Raw genomic sequence first — 16,846 nt, forward strand, 5'->3', positions numbered from 1 at the left:
TTTTTAAAACTGGACTTCTGCTCAGATTTGCCATAAATAACTTAAATCCTCATACTAGGTTAAGGGTCGTGACGTTGAAGTTTGGCTTTGTAATTTTTGTAATTTCTTCTAAAATCCTAGTGTAAAACAAAGTGTGATTCCCTACTTTTTCTATGTTAATGCATTAAATTTTTGAATGACTGTGTAAGATGTAGGCCAATGGATCAATCATAAAATGGTGAACAGTCAAAAATTAATTCTGTATTAATTAAAAAATTCCACAGATGATTAATGAAGAAGAATTATTTTAAAGGAGAATCAATTAATATTGTCAAAACCAACATCAAACGGATAGAATTTTTTTAAAAAAGCATAAAATTGCTGATGTGCGGGTTTCATACATGTGCTATTCACACATGCAAAGTTGAGAGACTGCTACTTAAAACGAAAACCTTTATTATTATTGCAGTGGAAAATGACAATTTGGAACCAAAATATATGTTTACATCATAAAACATTTGCAAATATGCTCTATAATGGTGAGAGATGTTAAAAGCAAACAGAAGCCACATAGTCTGGCTATTTTAATGTGTCATAAAAGATATTTGTGTAAAATACATAATGCAAGATACTTGTGAGGGAATGTATATTTTCCAAAGGGAGAAATAATACATAGAGAAGGCCAAGTTATTTTCGAGGTGAACTTCATATTGGACCAGAACTTGATTCCTGGTTTCCTAACACCTAGCACTGGATCATTCTGCCTGTCTTTCTTTGTTAGACCCTAAAGATAGAGAAAAAGGAAAAGAAAGCAAAGACAGCAAAACAAAATGAAAGATGGTAGAGGATAAAGTGGGTGAAGAGAGGGAAAGAGCAAAGGGAATGAAAATCAGAAGATAAAGCTACCTTTCATATTTACTAATTAATGGCTGTATTTTCATTGATATCACCTAGTAAACAGATAAAAAATACTGACAAAAATATGCTGCAACAGGTGCAGAATTTTACACGCTAGGTATGAATTCTTCTTACTTTCCACATCAGAAGAAATATTTGCTTATCCTGAAGTAATAATACACACTAAATTCTCTTTGCTCTTCTTGTAAGACAGAGGCTGCTCTAATCAATAAAAACAATTACCTAGGAAGGGCAATGTATTTGATTTTCTTTGAGTTAAGATCTGTAACTTCCAAGTATGCAGCAGTTTCTGGAGGAGTGACATCTGAAAATAAACAAACATGTTATTTTCCTGCTGCATGATTAACTGGTTGTTGCATTTGCATTTAGCAGATTAAATTTAAACATTTCATTATACAGTACCTGTCAGAAAATGATAAGCTTTCACATTCAACACAGGAGTATAACTTGCAAATACGGAATTGTTTTACTGTTATGATAGTGAGCACACAGACAGGCACAATTATAAAAGAACAATGTCAAAACTACACACAAATATAGCCCTACTCACAAAAACCACTAATCAGGCATTACTGCAATCCCTAATTCATTGCTTTTATCTGTCACTGAAGATAATGTCAGCTGCATATCTGACTTTAAAAGGAATATTGAGGAACATTTCACAACATTGTGCTTATAATTCTGACTTGAAAATTTCTCAGTAATATTAACCTAAATGTTGTTGCCTTAAATTGAACCACTCTTTTTGCAGGTAGATTCTCAGTATGCAAAGATTTTATAACTTCATAGTAAATAGTCCTAGACTATCAGGCATTTAATATTCTGGTTTTAGACAGTTTAATGTATACAGCTAATACTATGGTCCCTCTCTCAGAAATAAATTTTTGTGTGTGTGTGTGCCTACACTGGCTTTTGCCAACATACGAGTACACTCTGCCCAGGCTCAGAAGTGGCTTCCAGTTAGGAGCTGACATTCCTCTGCCTGGAATAAATTGAAGAACTTAAGTTTTTCAGAAAAGAAACCAGAAGACTGAATTACACTGCATAGTATGGGTACAAAATATCATTGTCACAAGATGAAAGCAAGTCTAGATTTCCTTCTGAAAAAACATATATTTCACCTCCTTGAAATGAAGGAGAGCCTGATGTTACCTGCAGAAGTGTTGATGCTTACATACAGCACACAGAAAAGACCAGTAAGATCAGCAATATAAGGGGATCTAATATTCAAATGTGCATAAAGAATAATACGCAGCAGCACTTTATGCATATCTACTGTATCTACATATCTAGAGTATGCATATCTACAGTAGCACATCTGTTGACTTTACTCATCTTCATAAAAATGGAAATATCAAACATATTGGAAATAGGAAAAAAAAAGTCTGGAAAAAAGCGGGTTTGTGGGACACAGAGCACTTTTTGTTTTGCCTAGATTTTGTTACTGTTTTAAAATGTGTTCCGTCTTTCGGTAGTAATGGAGAATAAGATACACATTAAAAATTCTGATGAAGATCTAGAACATAGAGCTGATATTGAACTGAAAGGGGCAGAACTGTGGGATAAGAATTAAAAATTAAGTTAATAAACTCGAGAGAGAACACAAATGAATCAAATTAAATTATAAGAAGACAAAGGATTGCAGAGTAGGAAGGTGAAGAAAAGGTAATCAAATGTTTAAATGCAACACAGGAACAACTGGCCAGGCCCCAGAACTGCAGTCAAGAATCTTACGTTGAAGCATGAACATCAGACCTAAACGAGTGCAGTTTGTTCCTATTTTGCTGAAGCCTGATGGAGAAGAGTAGCTATGCACAGCTCTAGACATCAAACCTTGAGGAAAACATAGACACATGAGAGAGTCCTGGGCGTGACAAAGAGGTTAGAAGAGATGGGCTATAAGGACAAATGTAAGGAATTCACTTTTTTTTTGGTCTAAAAAGAGACTTTTTTTTCAAAAACACATGTCTCATAACATTGAAAAGATCTTTATAAAGAGAGCAATATTATCCTGACTGAGTGGAGGTGACATGAAGTATTCGGTTTTATTTACAGCAAAAAAAGCTGGATACTAGGAAAAGCCAATTGTCTGACAAACATGAGTTAAGAAGAGTCTAAATATGTGTCATCCTGTCCCTATATAAACAGGTGGACCAGATGATGTGTTGAGGTTATTCCTGTAACTGTGTGTTTTACACTACATGTCGTTCCAGTTACTGTCACGCTAATAGAGATACGTACTCAGTAACAGACTGTTATTTTATATTCATATATAGAAAGTGCTGAGAATCCAAGTAAATATTTGCTCTCAAGAAGCCCTCATTTCTATAGCTTTGTTTTTAGAACAAACATTAATACTAATTTGCTGGATTCTGCCATGATCTCTTTTCTGAGTTTATATTTTGTGGCCATACATCTGTTTAGCAGTCTTTGGGGAAAATATTATTTGTTATAGCTTCTTTTCAAACATAACTACTATCCTGGTTTACAGTTCCAATAAAAAATAAAGGAAATTATTTCTTTGCTTGTTGTTCCTGGAACAGTTTTGGTAATACATATTGGAGTATGCTAGAATTTGGCTGAGTACTATGAATTATTAATAGCAGTGGAAGGCTGTGTGCCAGAACTGACCAGTTGTCCAGGAAAAGGAAAAAGAAAGCCTGATAGATACACATACTGAAGCAAAATATAAAACAACTTCTCAAAGGCAACATAAGACATTAGTGCAAGAACTTCAAGGAACTGCCACATACTTGGTTTTATGTAATAGGATGACTTTGCTTCACTATACCATCTCCCAGGAAAGGATACAAAGCCTTAAGAACAAAGCCTTACACAACTTTCGTAAGTAAGTAACTACAGGTTTCCAATGCCGAAACCACAGCACAGATGAATCACCAAACGTCCAAAGGCCCCCATGAATTATGCAGCATAATCAGGAATAAGCAACACCGAATCTCCAAGGGACCACGACTGTTAAGCAGCTACTGGTAGCAGTTAAATGTGCATTCAATTAAACATTCTGCCAATTAGTGAGATCAGCAGAGAGGGTTGCAAATACTGTATCTCAAATGGGAACAGTAAGTACCTTATTATCTCACCTTCCGAGTGAGTACATGAATGCATGTCTCTTTTTCTTCTGTCTTCCCTTTTCTCACTTGGAAAAATTTTGGATTCACACCATAACAATGGCAATACTGGTTCCTCTAATCTAGTATCTAGTATCCTGTCTCCAAGAATAGTTAGATGCTTTAAAAGTGTAAGAATGGACAAGCACACGTGGTATTTTCCTCAAGTCACCAACCAGTTCCAATCCAGGGGCTTCTTAAGCCGAATGTAGTGTCTATGTTTTTATGTCTATATATTTAGTAACTTTCCATGAGTTTGCCCAGTTTTATTTTGGATCCATGTGTCAGCATTCACAACATCCTTTGGGAAGCAGTTTCACAGGTTGGTTCCCTTCTCTGTGAAGAACCACCTCTTGTTTGTTTTGATTAAGTTCCTACTAGCTTCATTAGCTGTCCCCTAACTCCGGTACCAAGTGTAAAATTGTTGCTTTTTCCACATCTCCATGCCATACATATTCTTGTAGAACTCCACCATATACCCCTTTCCTGATCTTGTCTCCACATGCAGGAGATTTGGCCTATGTAATCTTGCTCATCCTTGTTGCCCTTTTCTGAATTTATCCCAGTTCAGCCTTCTCCCACCTTGAGATGGAGGACCAAAACCACACAGTGTTAAGGACACATGGATTTACACAACAGCACAAAGATGTTCTCTGTTTTTTCTCTGTTTCTTCCCCAGTAATTCTTAACATTTGATTTGCTTTTTTTGCCTGCTACTGAGCTTTGAACTGATATTTTAATGAAACTACCTATCATAACACCAAAATCATGCTCCTGAGATGTACTGATCAGCCCCATCATTTTAGATGCAGAATTAGGACTATTTCTTTCTTTCTTCATGTACATTGTATTTATCTATACTGAAATTCATCTACCATTGCTGTTGCAGTCAGCATTGTAGTCTTTCTCTAATCCTTCGTGGTGAATTCTTTCTACTGTGAATAATAACCAGTATCATCAGCAATTTTTTTCATGACTATGCTGAGTAGCACAGGTCTCTGTAGGACTCCACTTATAGCTCTTCCTCCACTAGGAAAACTGACTGTTAACTGACAAATGGAAATGTCTGAAGTCCTCAAAAAAGGCTTTGCAATAGAAAACCTAGAGCCTTGCTCAGGTCTAATTTAATTGTATCAGTAGGGTCATATTAAACACGATTCAGTAAAGATCAATTTTGGTAACTCAAAATTAAAACGTCATTTAGAAAAGAAAAATCAATGATAATGATCTTCAAGAAGGCCTTAAATCTTTCAACTTAAATGGCCACAAAGCACTGTACAAACTGTACCTCATAAAATTTTCTATAAATTTAAAGCTGTCAATCACTATTCATTAATATGTTTTACCATAGTTGAGGAAAAAAGAAACGTTAGTATCTTGTTCATCTATAACAACAGATATAAATTAAATTGCTCGGTCAGACAGAAGTCAATTCTCAGACAGGTAATTTGCTCAGGTCACTGGTATCCAGGATTCGTGAAGAATGTCCCCTGGTTTTTAATTATATTAATCTAGCATTATAAAGTGTTATATACCACAGCAACTTAAAAGACTTTTAGAAATAACTGTCAAGATCTCAATTTTAGGTATCATTTGGAAGCCCTGTACCCCTCCCTCACTCCCAAATTAATAAACTAATTTTAACAAAAGCTCTGAAGATTTACCTTCTGAATTTTTATAACATCCACTTCAGAGTCAGATTTCTTTTTTACCGTGAAGGCCTAAAAAAAAGACCTAGTCTGACCCTTCAGCGTTTTATAAACTATGAGAAGATTACAGCCTGAAGTGGTATAATTAGTTCCAAGATCATCACGCTAACTTTAACTATGTTTTATTAAGTTTAATCTTTTTAAAAGCTAACCTTTTCTTTACAAATATAGGTAACTTCAGTTTTCTACCCTGTTTATATCCTTGACTTTGCTTCTTTAGTCAAGTAAATGTTTTATCATTTTAGTAATAAATAAAAAGATTTCTCTACACAGGGAAGTTAATCTGCATTAAATGAGGGCAGACATATTAGATTGCTTATTTTGTAAAAGGGAGTTAATGTGGAATAAAGCATTTATTCTGGGACAGACAGTTCACATACAGAACAAATCAGCAATAGCTTCTTGTGCTGATGAATTAAAAAAACCTGCCATTCTACCATATACAAATATTTTGGGGGTTTTCTCTTTTGATAGTGACCTTTCCTGGGAGATTTCTAGAGGTAATTGATGCAAAACTCACAAATGCTGTTATTTAGCACTAATTGGTATATTTGTAGTTATTGGCTGAAAAAGCTAAAGATACAATGGTAACAGAAAGCTTGGCATGGCAGCACAAAAAAGTCTGAACGTCTGTAGTCTATACCTGCTCTATCAGCATACAAGTGGAGGATGGTTTTGCTGTATGTGAATGTTGCATGAACAACAAGGAGAAGAACTAAGAAGCCTGGGTTTCTTCAGTTTGGAGAGAAGGCAGATACGACTGAAGTTTACAAAGTCATGAAGGTTAAGGGGAATGCAGAACTGTTATTCACCCAGCCCTGCAATGCTAGAATGAGGGGCACCTGATAAACCTGGTAGGAGATCAGCTGGCCACAGACAGTAGTGAACTTGTGAGCTTGCTGTGGAGACACACAAGTTCAAGAGGGACCAGACAAACTTGTGGACAACAGGTCCATAAAAGGAGATTTCAAGGTTGAGGCAGGGATGTCCCCTGCAACTTCCCTAGCAAAACAACTACAAATGTTAAGAAAGTATGAAGGGAAAGACACAGAAGTGGCCAGGCTCACATGCATTCCCAAAATAACCTCTCCTATTGGCCCTGCTGGAGACAAGAGTACTGAGCTACAAGGACAACAGGTTTGTTTTATCACTGCATGTCTGTGCGGCACTGAGCAGAGGTTGGAAATACGTGGTGAAGGCCGATTGCTGAACTGGAATGATCATATTCCTGTAGGTGGTTCCCCGTGTGGACAGAGGAACATCCCATCTACTGGGATATTCACAGTGTACGTAGCCCATTAATTCCTCAGAAGTATAATTCAGCTCGTTAATAAGATCCAAATGAATTTTAAAAATTAGTGCAACTACTCTCATTCCTCCTCAGATGCTTGCTTTGTGATTCTTTAAAAACATTTTGGAAAATAATTCATGAGTGATTGCAGTTCACAAAACAAAAACAAGTGGGTAGAGTTGCTGCAGCACAAGTATATGAACCTCTTACCTTTTGGGTAAATGTCTTTCAAAGGCACATCTCCAGGTGCTAAAATTCTGACTATTTGATTAGAAGCCAATAAAGTTACACAATTGGTTTGTTTTGCAGCTCCTGTTTTCCTCCGGGCTCCATAATAAAATGGATCAGAAGGAGAAGCACGTTTGCGACTCAGAGAGGAGTTTCTTTTCCAGCCATACACTTCACTAGGAGACTGCAAGACAGAAGGAGTCTACTGAAAAAAACATTACTATTATTGAGCCTAAGAACATGTTTCTTACTAAGTTCCACTTCTTATCTAATTTCAAATCAAATGTAGCTACTGTGGTTACCTCTCATGTCACTATATGACAAGACCTGGATTATTTTGTCATTAAAACTCCTACAGGAGTGAAAAACAACAGACCACCTACACCAGTTTTAGGAATTGAGACTCGTTGAAGATCTGAAGTTGAATCAACATTTTTTTTCATGTTGAACCAGGAATAGAAAGCATTGAAATAACCTAATCTGGAATAAAACTTTGTTACCATAATCTAAGTTTCCACTAATGTAGATAAATGCAAACAGATACTTCAGTAATGAATTCAAAGTTAGGCATTAAGGCTGGGATTTGGCTCCAGGTTCAGGGACAGAAATGTAGGTGTCCACATGTAAGCCAGGTGCTTCATCTCCTGCTATAGTCAGTAGAGCCTAGAGAATAAATCATCTCATCTTGAAGAACCATGTATAAGGAAAGACAGGGCCTTAGTCTAAATCAGGGACAGCAAAACGCTTCATCACCAGTGTTGGTATTGAAGTGTGTGGCATCTTTAGTACTCCATCCTCTAGACTACCTCCCTTTTCCAGCAATAAACTCACATCTACTATAAATAATATGCAATATCTGGTAACATAACTCCAAAGAAAATAAAAATAAAAAGCTAATTCCAAAGACAGGGAATGTCTTCTTGACAAAACCGTAGTTTTGAATCATTTTGGATTTCAGAGTATTTTCTTCAATTATTTGGCTTTCTCGAAATTCATGTCTGTTAACTGTTAAGTTTTCTAACTTGCCCCAATTTATTATGCAAACGTAACACAGGATTATTTATTCCATAAGCACCACCCTTTTTATGTATCACAATATAGTAAATATAAATAAATCCAAAGAACTAAACATACTGCTTTTATTTTCCCTGTGTTTACCTCCACTCCTTGAAACAGCCTTAGTCATTACACTGTTAAGTTTCACTTTCCTTTCTGGTCCTTTTCTAATTGTGTTACAGGAGTGAGCACAATTACATGCAGTATTTACACTTAACTACATTATTAAATAGTGAAGGGGCTGTATAGTTTTGTTACTATTTTCTGTATCTTTTTTCATAGAATCATAGAATGGTTTGGGTTGGAAGGGACCTTAAAGATCATCTAGTTCCAACCTCCCTGCCACAGGCAGGGACACCTTTCCATTAGACCAGGTTGCTCAAAGCCCCATCCAGCTTGGCCTTGAACTCTGCCAGGGAGGTGGCATCCACAACTTCTCTGGGCAACCTGTGCCAGTGTCTCACCACCCTCACAGTCAAGAATTTCTTCCTAATATCTAATCTAAATCTCCCTCTTTCAGTTTAAAACCATTCCCTCTCGTCCCATCACTACTTGCCCTTGTAAAAAGCCCCTCTCCAACTTCCCTGTAGCCCCCCTTCAGGTACTGGAAGGCTGCTAGAAATTTTCTTTTTCTTAAATCTAAAGTCTTGCTAGCTGCTGCACACTGAGCAAAAAATTCAAACTGAACAGTCCAAAATTATACTGATATCCTTTTTCTCAGTGGTTATATTTAATTTAAAATCTATAAAAACGCATAATTTAGAAAATGTTCCTCTAGCCAGCACTATTCAGAACTTACCTACAATGAATTTTTTCTGTGCTAGATATTATGTTATCCAATTTCTTATTATTTCAAACTTCACTGGAATCCCTCTAGATTAGACTACCCTACCAAATGGTGTACACTACATGAATTTGTCATTTACTGTCATTCCCTTCCTTATCCGTATCATTTGGTAAACAGGTACTTAACTGGTTACAGAATAAATGAGATCATATTACTTCATAGTATAATAATGCTGAATATTTACCAAGAGGTCTGGGAAACCAATAACAATAGTAGCGTAATTATGTTCATCTGAGAAAATCCTGTTGGGGGAGCTGATCTTTTGTCCCACAGCTGCACTGAGGTTTTCTGAAGATAGCTGGTCACTTGAAACTGCATGCGGCACACACAGTTCTGATGCTAAACGGGGAAATTAAACAAAATGAAAGTCATTAAATCCAGATGTGCAATAGGAAACTATTAACTGTAAGAGTGCTGAGCACTGATCATTGCTATTACTTTGAGCATAAAATTACTAAAAGGCAGAAGATTCGATTATACTACACTATAACAGAAAAGAAGTCAGGAAATAATGTTATTTTTGTAACATTAAGTACTTAAAATCAGGAAATACTAACTTTGTAGTTGCTTATACCACTTAATTTTGCTCTCTACTGTGCAAATGAGGCAGGAAGCCTATGGAATAGAACAGCATGTGATCTCATTGAAGATTGTTATAATGCAAAGACACAAAAAGGCAAAACGTAGGTTTGCACAGGTAAGTGTCAACGTGACATTTTTTGGTAGATGTCTTGCTGTCTTTGCAATTTAAATAATGTTATTTGTAATATATTTCTGGTAAATAATGGTCGAGTTTTCTTTTTCTTTAAGCTAAGGAAAACTAAATTTTATTCCGTGCAACTGTAACAGCCCTTTACCTTGCCTCAAATTACCAACACAGTCAGAACCCACTATCTTTAGTTCTGCAGCACACACTGTTTCCACTTCAATGGGCAGACTATCTCGTTTACCTGGCAGTGGGAGAAAATCTTTCCTCCCTCAAAGGATGAATGGGCTACTGGTTTGGGTCAGTGGCAAACCCACACTGGTCTACCTTTTCTTAGTTCTCCTGCCACAGGTTCTGTCTAAAGAATGAGAGCAGGCTGAAGATGTTACTTTCATGGTTTGCTGGATGATTTGGAAAAAAGTGGAGAGGGGAAATGATAACTTTTTCGATTTGGAAGAGAAGAAATAAGATAACAAAGGATAAAAATAGCACAAAAAGCATGCAGCAATAAACTGTTCACAAATACTTTGAGACTGGAAATTATAATAACGTTTCTACCCATCTGAGGAATAATACTCTATAATGGTTTCTAAATAAGGTAGTAAGAGAAAGGAAACTACTGGGCTCTCATGGAGCTTGATAAGTTGATAGAGTAAACGGTACTAGAGATAAAAAGGATCCCAGATATTTAAGCTGTGGTTAGAGTCTTTGGTATCCAATTTCTTGCTGCTTGTGTAAAATAAGTTCTATTTGTTATTTGTCACTTAGTGCCATGGTCTAGTTGGCATGGTGGTGTCAGGGCGATGGTTGGACTCAATGATCCCAGAGGTCTCTTCCAACCTGATTGATTCTGTGATTTGCTTGTGTCATGTTTACACTGTGTTAATCTCATTCTTCATGCTTATGCTTGTCACAAGGACCAGGACGAAACTTTTCCCATCATTAATAGATATAAAGGGGTTTCTCTATTTTTTTTCCTCTGTCTCTCTGACACACTGGAGATAGGCTAAAGCCTATAAACTGCTAGGTGGGATGCACATGTACTTTCAGTGTTATTAAACCAGGTAGACTAAAGATTTTGTGCACTGTGATCAAATACTCAGGGTTGAAAATGTCATCAGATTTGAAGATGGGCAGATCTTACCGGGCAGAACAATGACCATTGGAGTTCTCTGCCTTCTTCTGTAGCTAAGACATGCCTCAATGCCTAGCACCATCTGAACCAATTCCCTCTCTCTTTCAACACAGGTGTGATGGCCTCAAGAACTTTAGAAACTGTGACTTCTGTGCTGTTTTAACAGTAGGTCCTTTGTATTTTTGTAAGTGCTGGGAAATGTCTTCTAGCTCATCTGAGTGCGTGTAACAGATCTGCAACAGCGTACAGACTGGACTCATCAACATATTTGGTCCCTTCTATTCCTCTGTTCTAATTCCTGACTAGTCTTTTTTCCTTTTCCATTCTGTATGCTTGTATGTTTCCTGAAAGTCCATGACTGAGGGTCTTAAATGCTACAGGGAAACAAAGATACTTTATTCAAATAACCTGAAGTTTGAGCATGGAATTTGCGATGCTTTGTGAAAAGTTATTATTAACCAAACATGATAAGGGGAGGACAAAAAGAGAATCAGAGAGAAGGTTACCCAGACCTTTAAAGTAAAAGAGCCTTGTTTGTGCAGCTGCAAACACAGAAATGATTAAAAAAAAAAGAACAAGCCAAGCTTGCATTCAGTACCTGTTGTTAAGCCAAATCCCATGTCAGCTGGCTCTTCACTCAATGCATACAGCTGGCAAACCTCACTGTCTTCAGCTTCCATATGGGCACGCTTGGTTAAAAGAAATTTCCTGTAAAGGATACACATTTATGATAATTCCTGATTAAGCTTGTAACTCTAAACAAGGACTTTTATCTTCTTAAATAGTGAAAACATTCTACTTTTATATAAACAAGGTTATCAACACCTTTTGCTAAAACTAGATATGATTTACCAAACATCTGTGAGATAGGAACGGGTAAGCCAACAAGTGGCAGATTTGTCTTCTGGTAACTATTTACACACTTTTATTTGCTGTGCATTTATAAAAATAAGACAGAAGAATAACATTTCTTTCACGTGACCATGAAAGTAAAGCAAGCAGGCACTAACACTGGACGATGTGGCTGTATTTCCAAAGCTAGGTCTACCAACATTCTCATTTCTAAAGACCAATACCACCTCAGTAACAACAGTATTAACATGCATACAATCAAAGCTAGTCTAGACTTTCAGAAGCATGAATTCAGGCAGGTATATCCTGTTCCTTTCCTACTCTAAATGCCTACCTACACTTTCACCAGAGCAAATCTACATCTTGAACACCAACTGTTTAAGTCTAGCCAGTCTCACAAATGGAAAAAACAACTCTGAGACCAGGAGTGAAACAATAAATAATGCCATCAAGAAAACTAGGCTTAACTAACTGATTTGTTTCATTTTCCACCAAGAGCCATCGGTCTTCAGCCACCAGGAAAACAGATTTCAGATTGATCGGAAGCGAGATGGTATGAGTTTGACCCTCTAATACATCCAGTACAATAAGGCAGTTTCTGTAAAATTGGAAGCGAAGAAAAGGATAATCAGACAGGGACGTACACAAGGAGATCTGTTATATATCAATATAATACAAGGATATAATTTACTCTCACCCTGCTTCTTTGTAGAACACCAGCCAGTTTTTGTGTGAAAACTCTCGGCACATTTTGTAGTTGCTCTGTATAAAAAGATGTCATACAGCAATTAGTGTTTGTTAGATTCATCCCAGGGAGTTTCCCTGACTCCCCTGAAAGTGTACTACATTTTTCCGTTATTTAGAATAATCCACAGCATTAATTACCTCTCAAAATGCTATCTAGCCTGCCTTGTCCCAAGTCATATAATTTCATCATAACTAAGTTCATTATTTTGGACATAATCCCTTGTAACGAAATGTTGCATTATTCCCAGTTCTAGCTCCAAAGAGGGATATTTTAAAGATACATATCAGACAATAGAAATTATTTGTATTTTTCATATCACTATTCCATAACAATACTATTTTATGTGTAAGGCATTTAAACATATATAAGAGTAAACAATTAAGGACTTGAGCTGTAAAACTAGAAAGATAAATGATCATGGGGAAGTTTTTCCAATACTGAGCTTTGATTTAAAAAAAAACCTTAGTGTAATAGAGGCAGGTGCTATTCCTCACCGTCTCTTCTTTGCTGTTCCACCAAGATATTCTCTTGGGAGACTCTTGAGCATCTGGTAAGAGCAAAAGTCGGCGAAGGGCACCATTGTTTGTATCCAGCAACAACACAACATTGCTCTGTAAATGAAAAGCAGATCCGTGTACATCTCAAGCACATTTAAGAGACTACAACAAATCTATCTGAAGGACTTCTGCAACTCCAGCTACTTAGGACATTTTGAAAAGATGATCTAGATTTTGTTGGAAAACCTAGGCTGAATCTTCTTGGTTCATTTCAAAGCTCATGGAGAAATTTAATTGTAGAGGATAAGTACATGCAAAAAAGGGCTGTAATGCTATTCCAGTTTTCCCATAATGCTTTATCTATACATCTCACATTCACTTCTGCATGAGCACTAGGAACTAGACTGCTATGGTTTACATGTCCAAGCTGTAGTCAGCTACAGGTAAGAGACATACCAGCTTTGTTCTGTCAAGTAACTAAAATATTTATAGAATCATAGAATCATAGAATCTTTTTGGTTGGAAAGGACCTTTAAGATCATCGAGTCCAACCATTAACCTAACACTACCAAGTCCACCACTAAATCATGTCCCTAAGCACCATACCTACACAGCTTTTAAATACCTCCAGGGATGGTGACTTAACCACTTCCCTGGGCAGCCTGTTCCAATCCTTGACAACGCTTTCGGTGAAGAAATTTTTCCTGATATCCAGTCTAAACCTCCCCTGGCACAACTTGAGGCTGCTTCCTCTCGTCCTATCATTTGTTATTGGGGAGAAGAGATCAACACCTGCCTCACTACAACCTCCTTTCAGGCAGTTTTAATTTCAGTTTTTATGTTTTCTTAGCATTCCTTTAAAGTACCCATTACTTAAGTTACACTGAAGGTGCAAAACTGGTGAGAGAAGAAATGGCTTAGTACTTTCTTTCCAAGTTCATACTTCTGATACGGTGGAGCCTATGAAATGTGCCAGTGCATGACAATCCTTCTGTGACCCGCACACCCAGAGAGCTTACAGTGCCAGAGGTAGGAAAACTGTTGGAGGACAGCAAGAGGATGGAGATCAGAAGCAGAGAGGACACTGAACAGAGTGGTGTAAGTGTCCTCCACAGATCACACGTGAAAATACGGTATGCTAAATTTTGAACTTCTTCAGATTTCTCAGTTTGTTACTGAATGCCCCAGGGCCCACGGATGTTGTAAAATGATGAAGGCATCTTAAACATTTCTTTTTACAAAGTACTATAGCTGCTCCTAATGTGTTTAACTAAGAATTCAAGAGAACAATCATTCAGGGCCAACGTTAACCGCATCAAATGAAATTTAAAAGGTACAAAAGAAAAAATCAATTAAGCCTTGGGTTGAATTTTTTGTTTGCCATTCAAGGAAACCTTAGGTTCTGAAGGACATTAGGTTCTGCAAGGATTTATTAAAAGTAAACTGTCTACGTACAACATCTGCAATAACGCACGATAGACGTTAAGGGAGTAAAACATAAATTCCCACAAATTCTCCTAAATAAAACAAACACAAACAATCTGAGTCACAGCGGTTTTGTTCTTTTTGGGTACGCTTCATACTTTCACTAGGATTATTTGGGAGAATTAACTTTATTTAATAATGTAAGTCATTTGAAGCTAAATATGGTAAAGCATTTAAAATATTACCATGTTATTTGGAGCATTTGGGAATCTCAGCTAGAGTTCAAGACTTCTAAAAAAAGAAGTTTGCTTATGTGTTACAAACCAAAATTACAGAAACATGGTTCAGGAAAAAAAATAGGGCATTTGCTTTGGATTTTGTTTTTCTGCCATATTTTATTTATACAGTTCTGTAATAGCACTGCTGTACCGAAGCAATGCGTTAGCCTTCCACGTGAGATAAAGAACACATACAAATCAATTACACTCTTCCACTTAGCGTTAAATTTATGAGAGCAGTTGGTAACATAAAAAGCCTCTCTACTCCACCCCTTTTGATGTTAATGGTTTCCTTCTGTGCTAAGTGACTGATGAATATTCTGTCTGTGTTTAAGAATAGATTTTTGCGTCACTTGTGAACACATCCAAAAGCGGCTTTGGCAACTCTTCAAGTGGGCTGGGAAAAGACGTTGGCGTGCAATTCCGCTGTGTTTGTTCTTGACTGGGAGAAAAGTAACCTTTGGGTGACCTTCCGACCCTGATGTCTGGAATTCCAAACTCTGGACAGATGCAATAACCAATCTTGTGAAGTGAAGTGCCTTTATTTTTAGTTACTGCAAAGTTTCCCTTTCCTTACTGCTGTTTTTATTTTAGCCAGCATTTTCTTCTGAAAAGTCCTTAAACCAAACAGGGCTGTGATTTCACTTTGCTGGTATGGGAAGCTGTTCCTTATGGTCTTGCAGACAGAGAGGAGAGCTAGGGAAGGGAAAACACTCCAATTTCAGAGCGGGACAGTACAACTAATTCAGTTTAACCCTCTTGTATTCTTCTCCCCATACTCACTCTGTTTCCTTCTCTTCTACCCTCAATGCTCACACCCTGAGCAAGCAAGCTCTCAAACACAGACTCTTTTTAGCTATCAGCCTCAGATGAGGCTGATTCTTACCTTGGCAGGGTAACCCCTCCACACCTCTCCTTGCCTCCTGTCCCACAAGCACCTTTTCTATCAGTGCCACTCAAGGAGGCCTTGAGTGATATACACGTAACAATCCTGATGCTGTAAATATTAGGCACAGATACAGATATATCATATTGGTAACTACATTCAAGTGAAAAAAGTCTGTGCAAGAATTTATGGTTTGGGGCTCAAACATTCATGCCTTCAGAGGCAAGGAAATGTATGCAAGTAGATTACTGGTGTTCTAATTAATGCAAATGGTGTCTTACAGATGATTTGGGAGACTTCACAGAATCACAGAATGGTTGGGGCTGGAAGGGACCTCTGGAGATCATCTAGTCCAACCCCCTGCCAAAGCAGGTTCCCCTAGAGCATGTTGCCCAGGGTCGTGTACGGCCGGGTTTTGAATATCTCCAGAGAAGGAGACTCCACAACCTCCCTAGGCAGCCTGTCCCAGTGCTCTGCCACCTTCAAAGTAAAGAAGATTTTCCTCATATTCAGATGGAACTTCCTGTGTTTCATTTTGTGCCTGTTGCCCCCTCTAGTACACTTGATTGTAATAGAGGTTTCAGTGAACTGAGAACAGCAAGTAGAGATATAAGCTTTGCACTTACAGAAAAGGAAAGTCTTCACCTTTTCTATAGAAGGTGCACACCTTTCTATATAAGCACACCTTTCCTTTTCTATAAGGCATGCTTATAGAAAAGGACAGTCTTATATAATATCCAAAAAAAAAGAGGCTAATTTAATAACGTCAACTAGTTTTTGAAGAAAATACACCCTTCCTCCTGAAAACATGCATCAGAATATTATGGGGACTAGAGGTTTCAAACGTTACTACTAGTACGTTACAGGTACTTCCATACACAGGTCCCCACTTATGTTTCAGGCTAGATCACAAACTGTTAAAAAAAGTCTTCTTTTAAAGGATGTTTGCCATCTTCAACATGTAGTGAGCAAGGCGGATCTCTGTGTCAGCTTCCATGCCACAGACTCCCTCACTCCCTTGCTATCCAAGAGCTTCGACAAAGAACTCCAGCAGCATATGGGACAGGGAAAAGCACCTTCCTCCCTCCCTACCCCACTTCCCACCTGAGAAAGATAAAAGCAGAGTTAAAGGACACTGGAAGGACACTGCCTGGGCAAAGCTT

General features: G+C 37.5%; 1 protein-coding gene across 5 annotated transcripts in view; it reads right to left on the minus strand.

The window, feature by feature from the left end:
• Positions 1 to 16,846, minus strand: part of VWA8 (von Willebrand factor A domain containing 8) — a 225,603-nt gene that overhangs the window by 52,109 nt on the left and 156,648 nt on the right. For all 5 annotated transcript variants that reach the window (XM_068418061.1, XM_068418042.1, XM_068418050.1 and 2 more), the window contains 7 exons: positions 13,092 to 13,208; positions 12,547 to 12,611; positions 12,322 to 12,447; positions 11,596 to 11,705; positions 9,341 to 9,495; positions 7,236 to 7,437; positions 1,120 to 1,201 (listed from right to left, as the gene is read on the minus strand). In XM_068418061.1, the coding sequence (XP_068274162.1) occupies positions 1,120 to 1,201; positions 7,236 to 7,437; positions 9,341 to 9,495; positions 11,596 to 11,705; positions 12,322 to 12,447; positions 12,547 to 12,611; positions 13,092 to 13,208 (857 nt within the window). The remainder of the gene's footprint in view (positions 1 to 1,119; positions 1,202 to 7,235; positions 7,438 to 9,340; positions 9,496 to 11,595; positions 11,706 to 12,321; positions 12,448 to 12,546; positions 12,612 to 13,091; positions 13,209 to 16,846) is intronic.

The sequence above is a fragment of the Nyctibius grandis genome, chromosome 2, assembly GCF_013368605.1.
Source record: "Nyctibius grandis isolate bNycGra1 chromosome 2, bNycGra1.pri, whole genome shotgun sequence".
Taxonomy (NCBI): domain Eukaryota; kingdom Metazoa; phylum Chordata; class Aves; order Nyctibiiformes; family Nyctibiidae; genus Nyctibius; species Nyctibius grandis.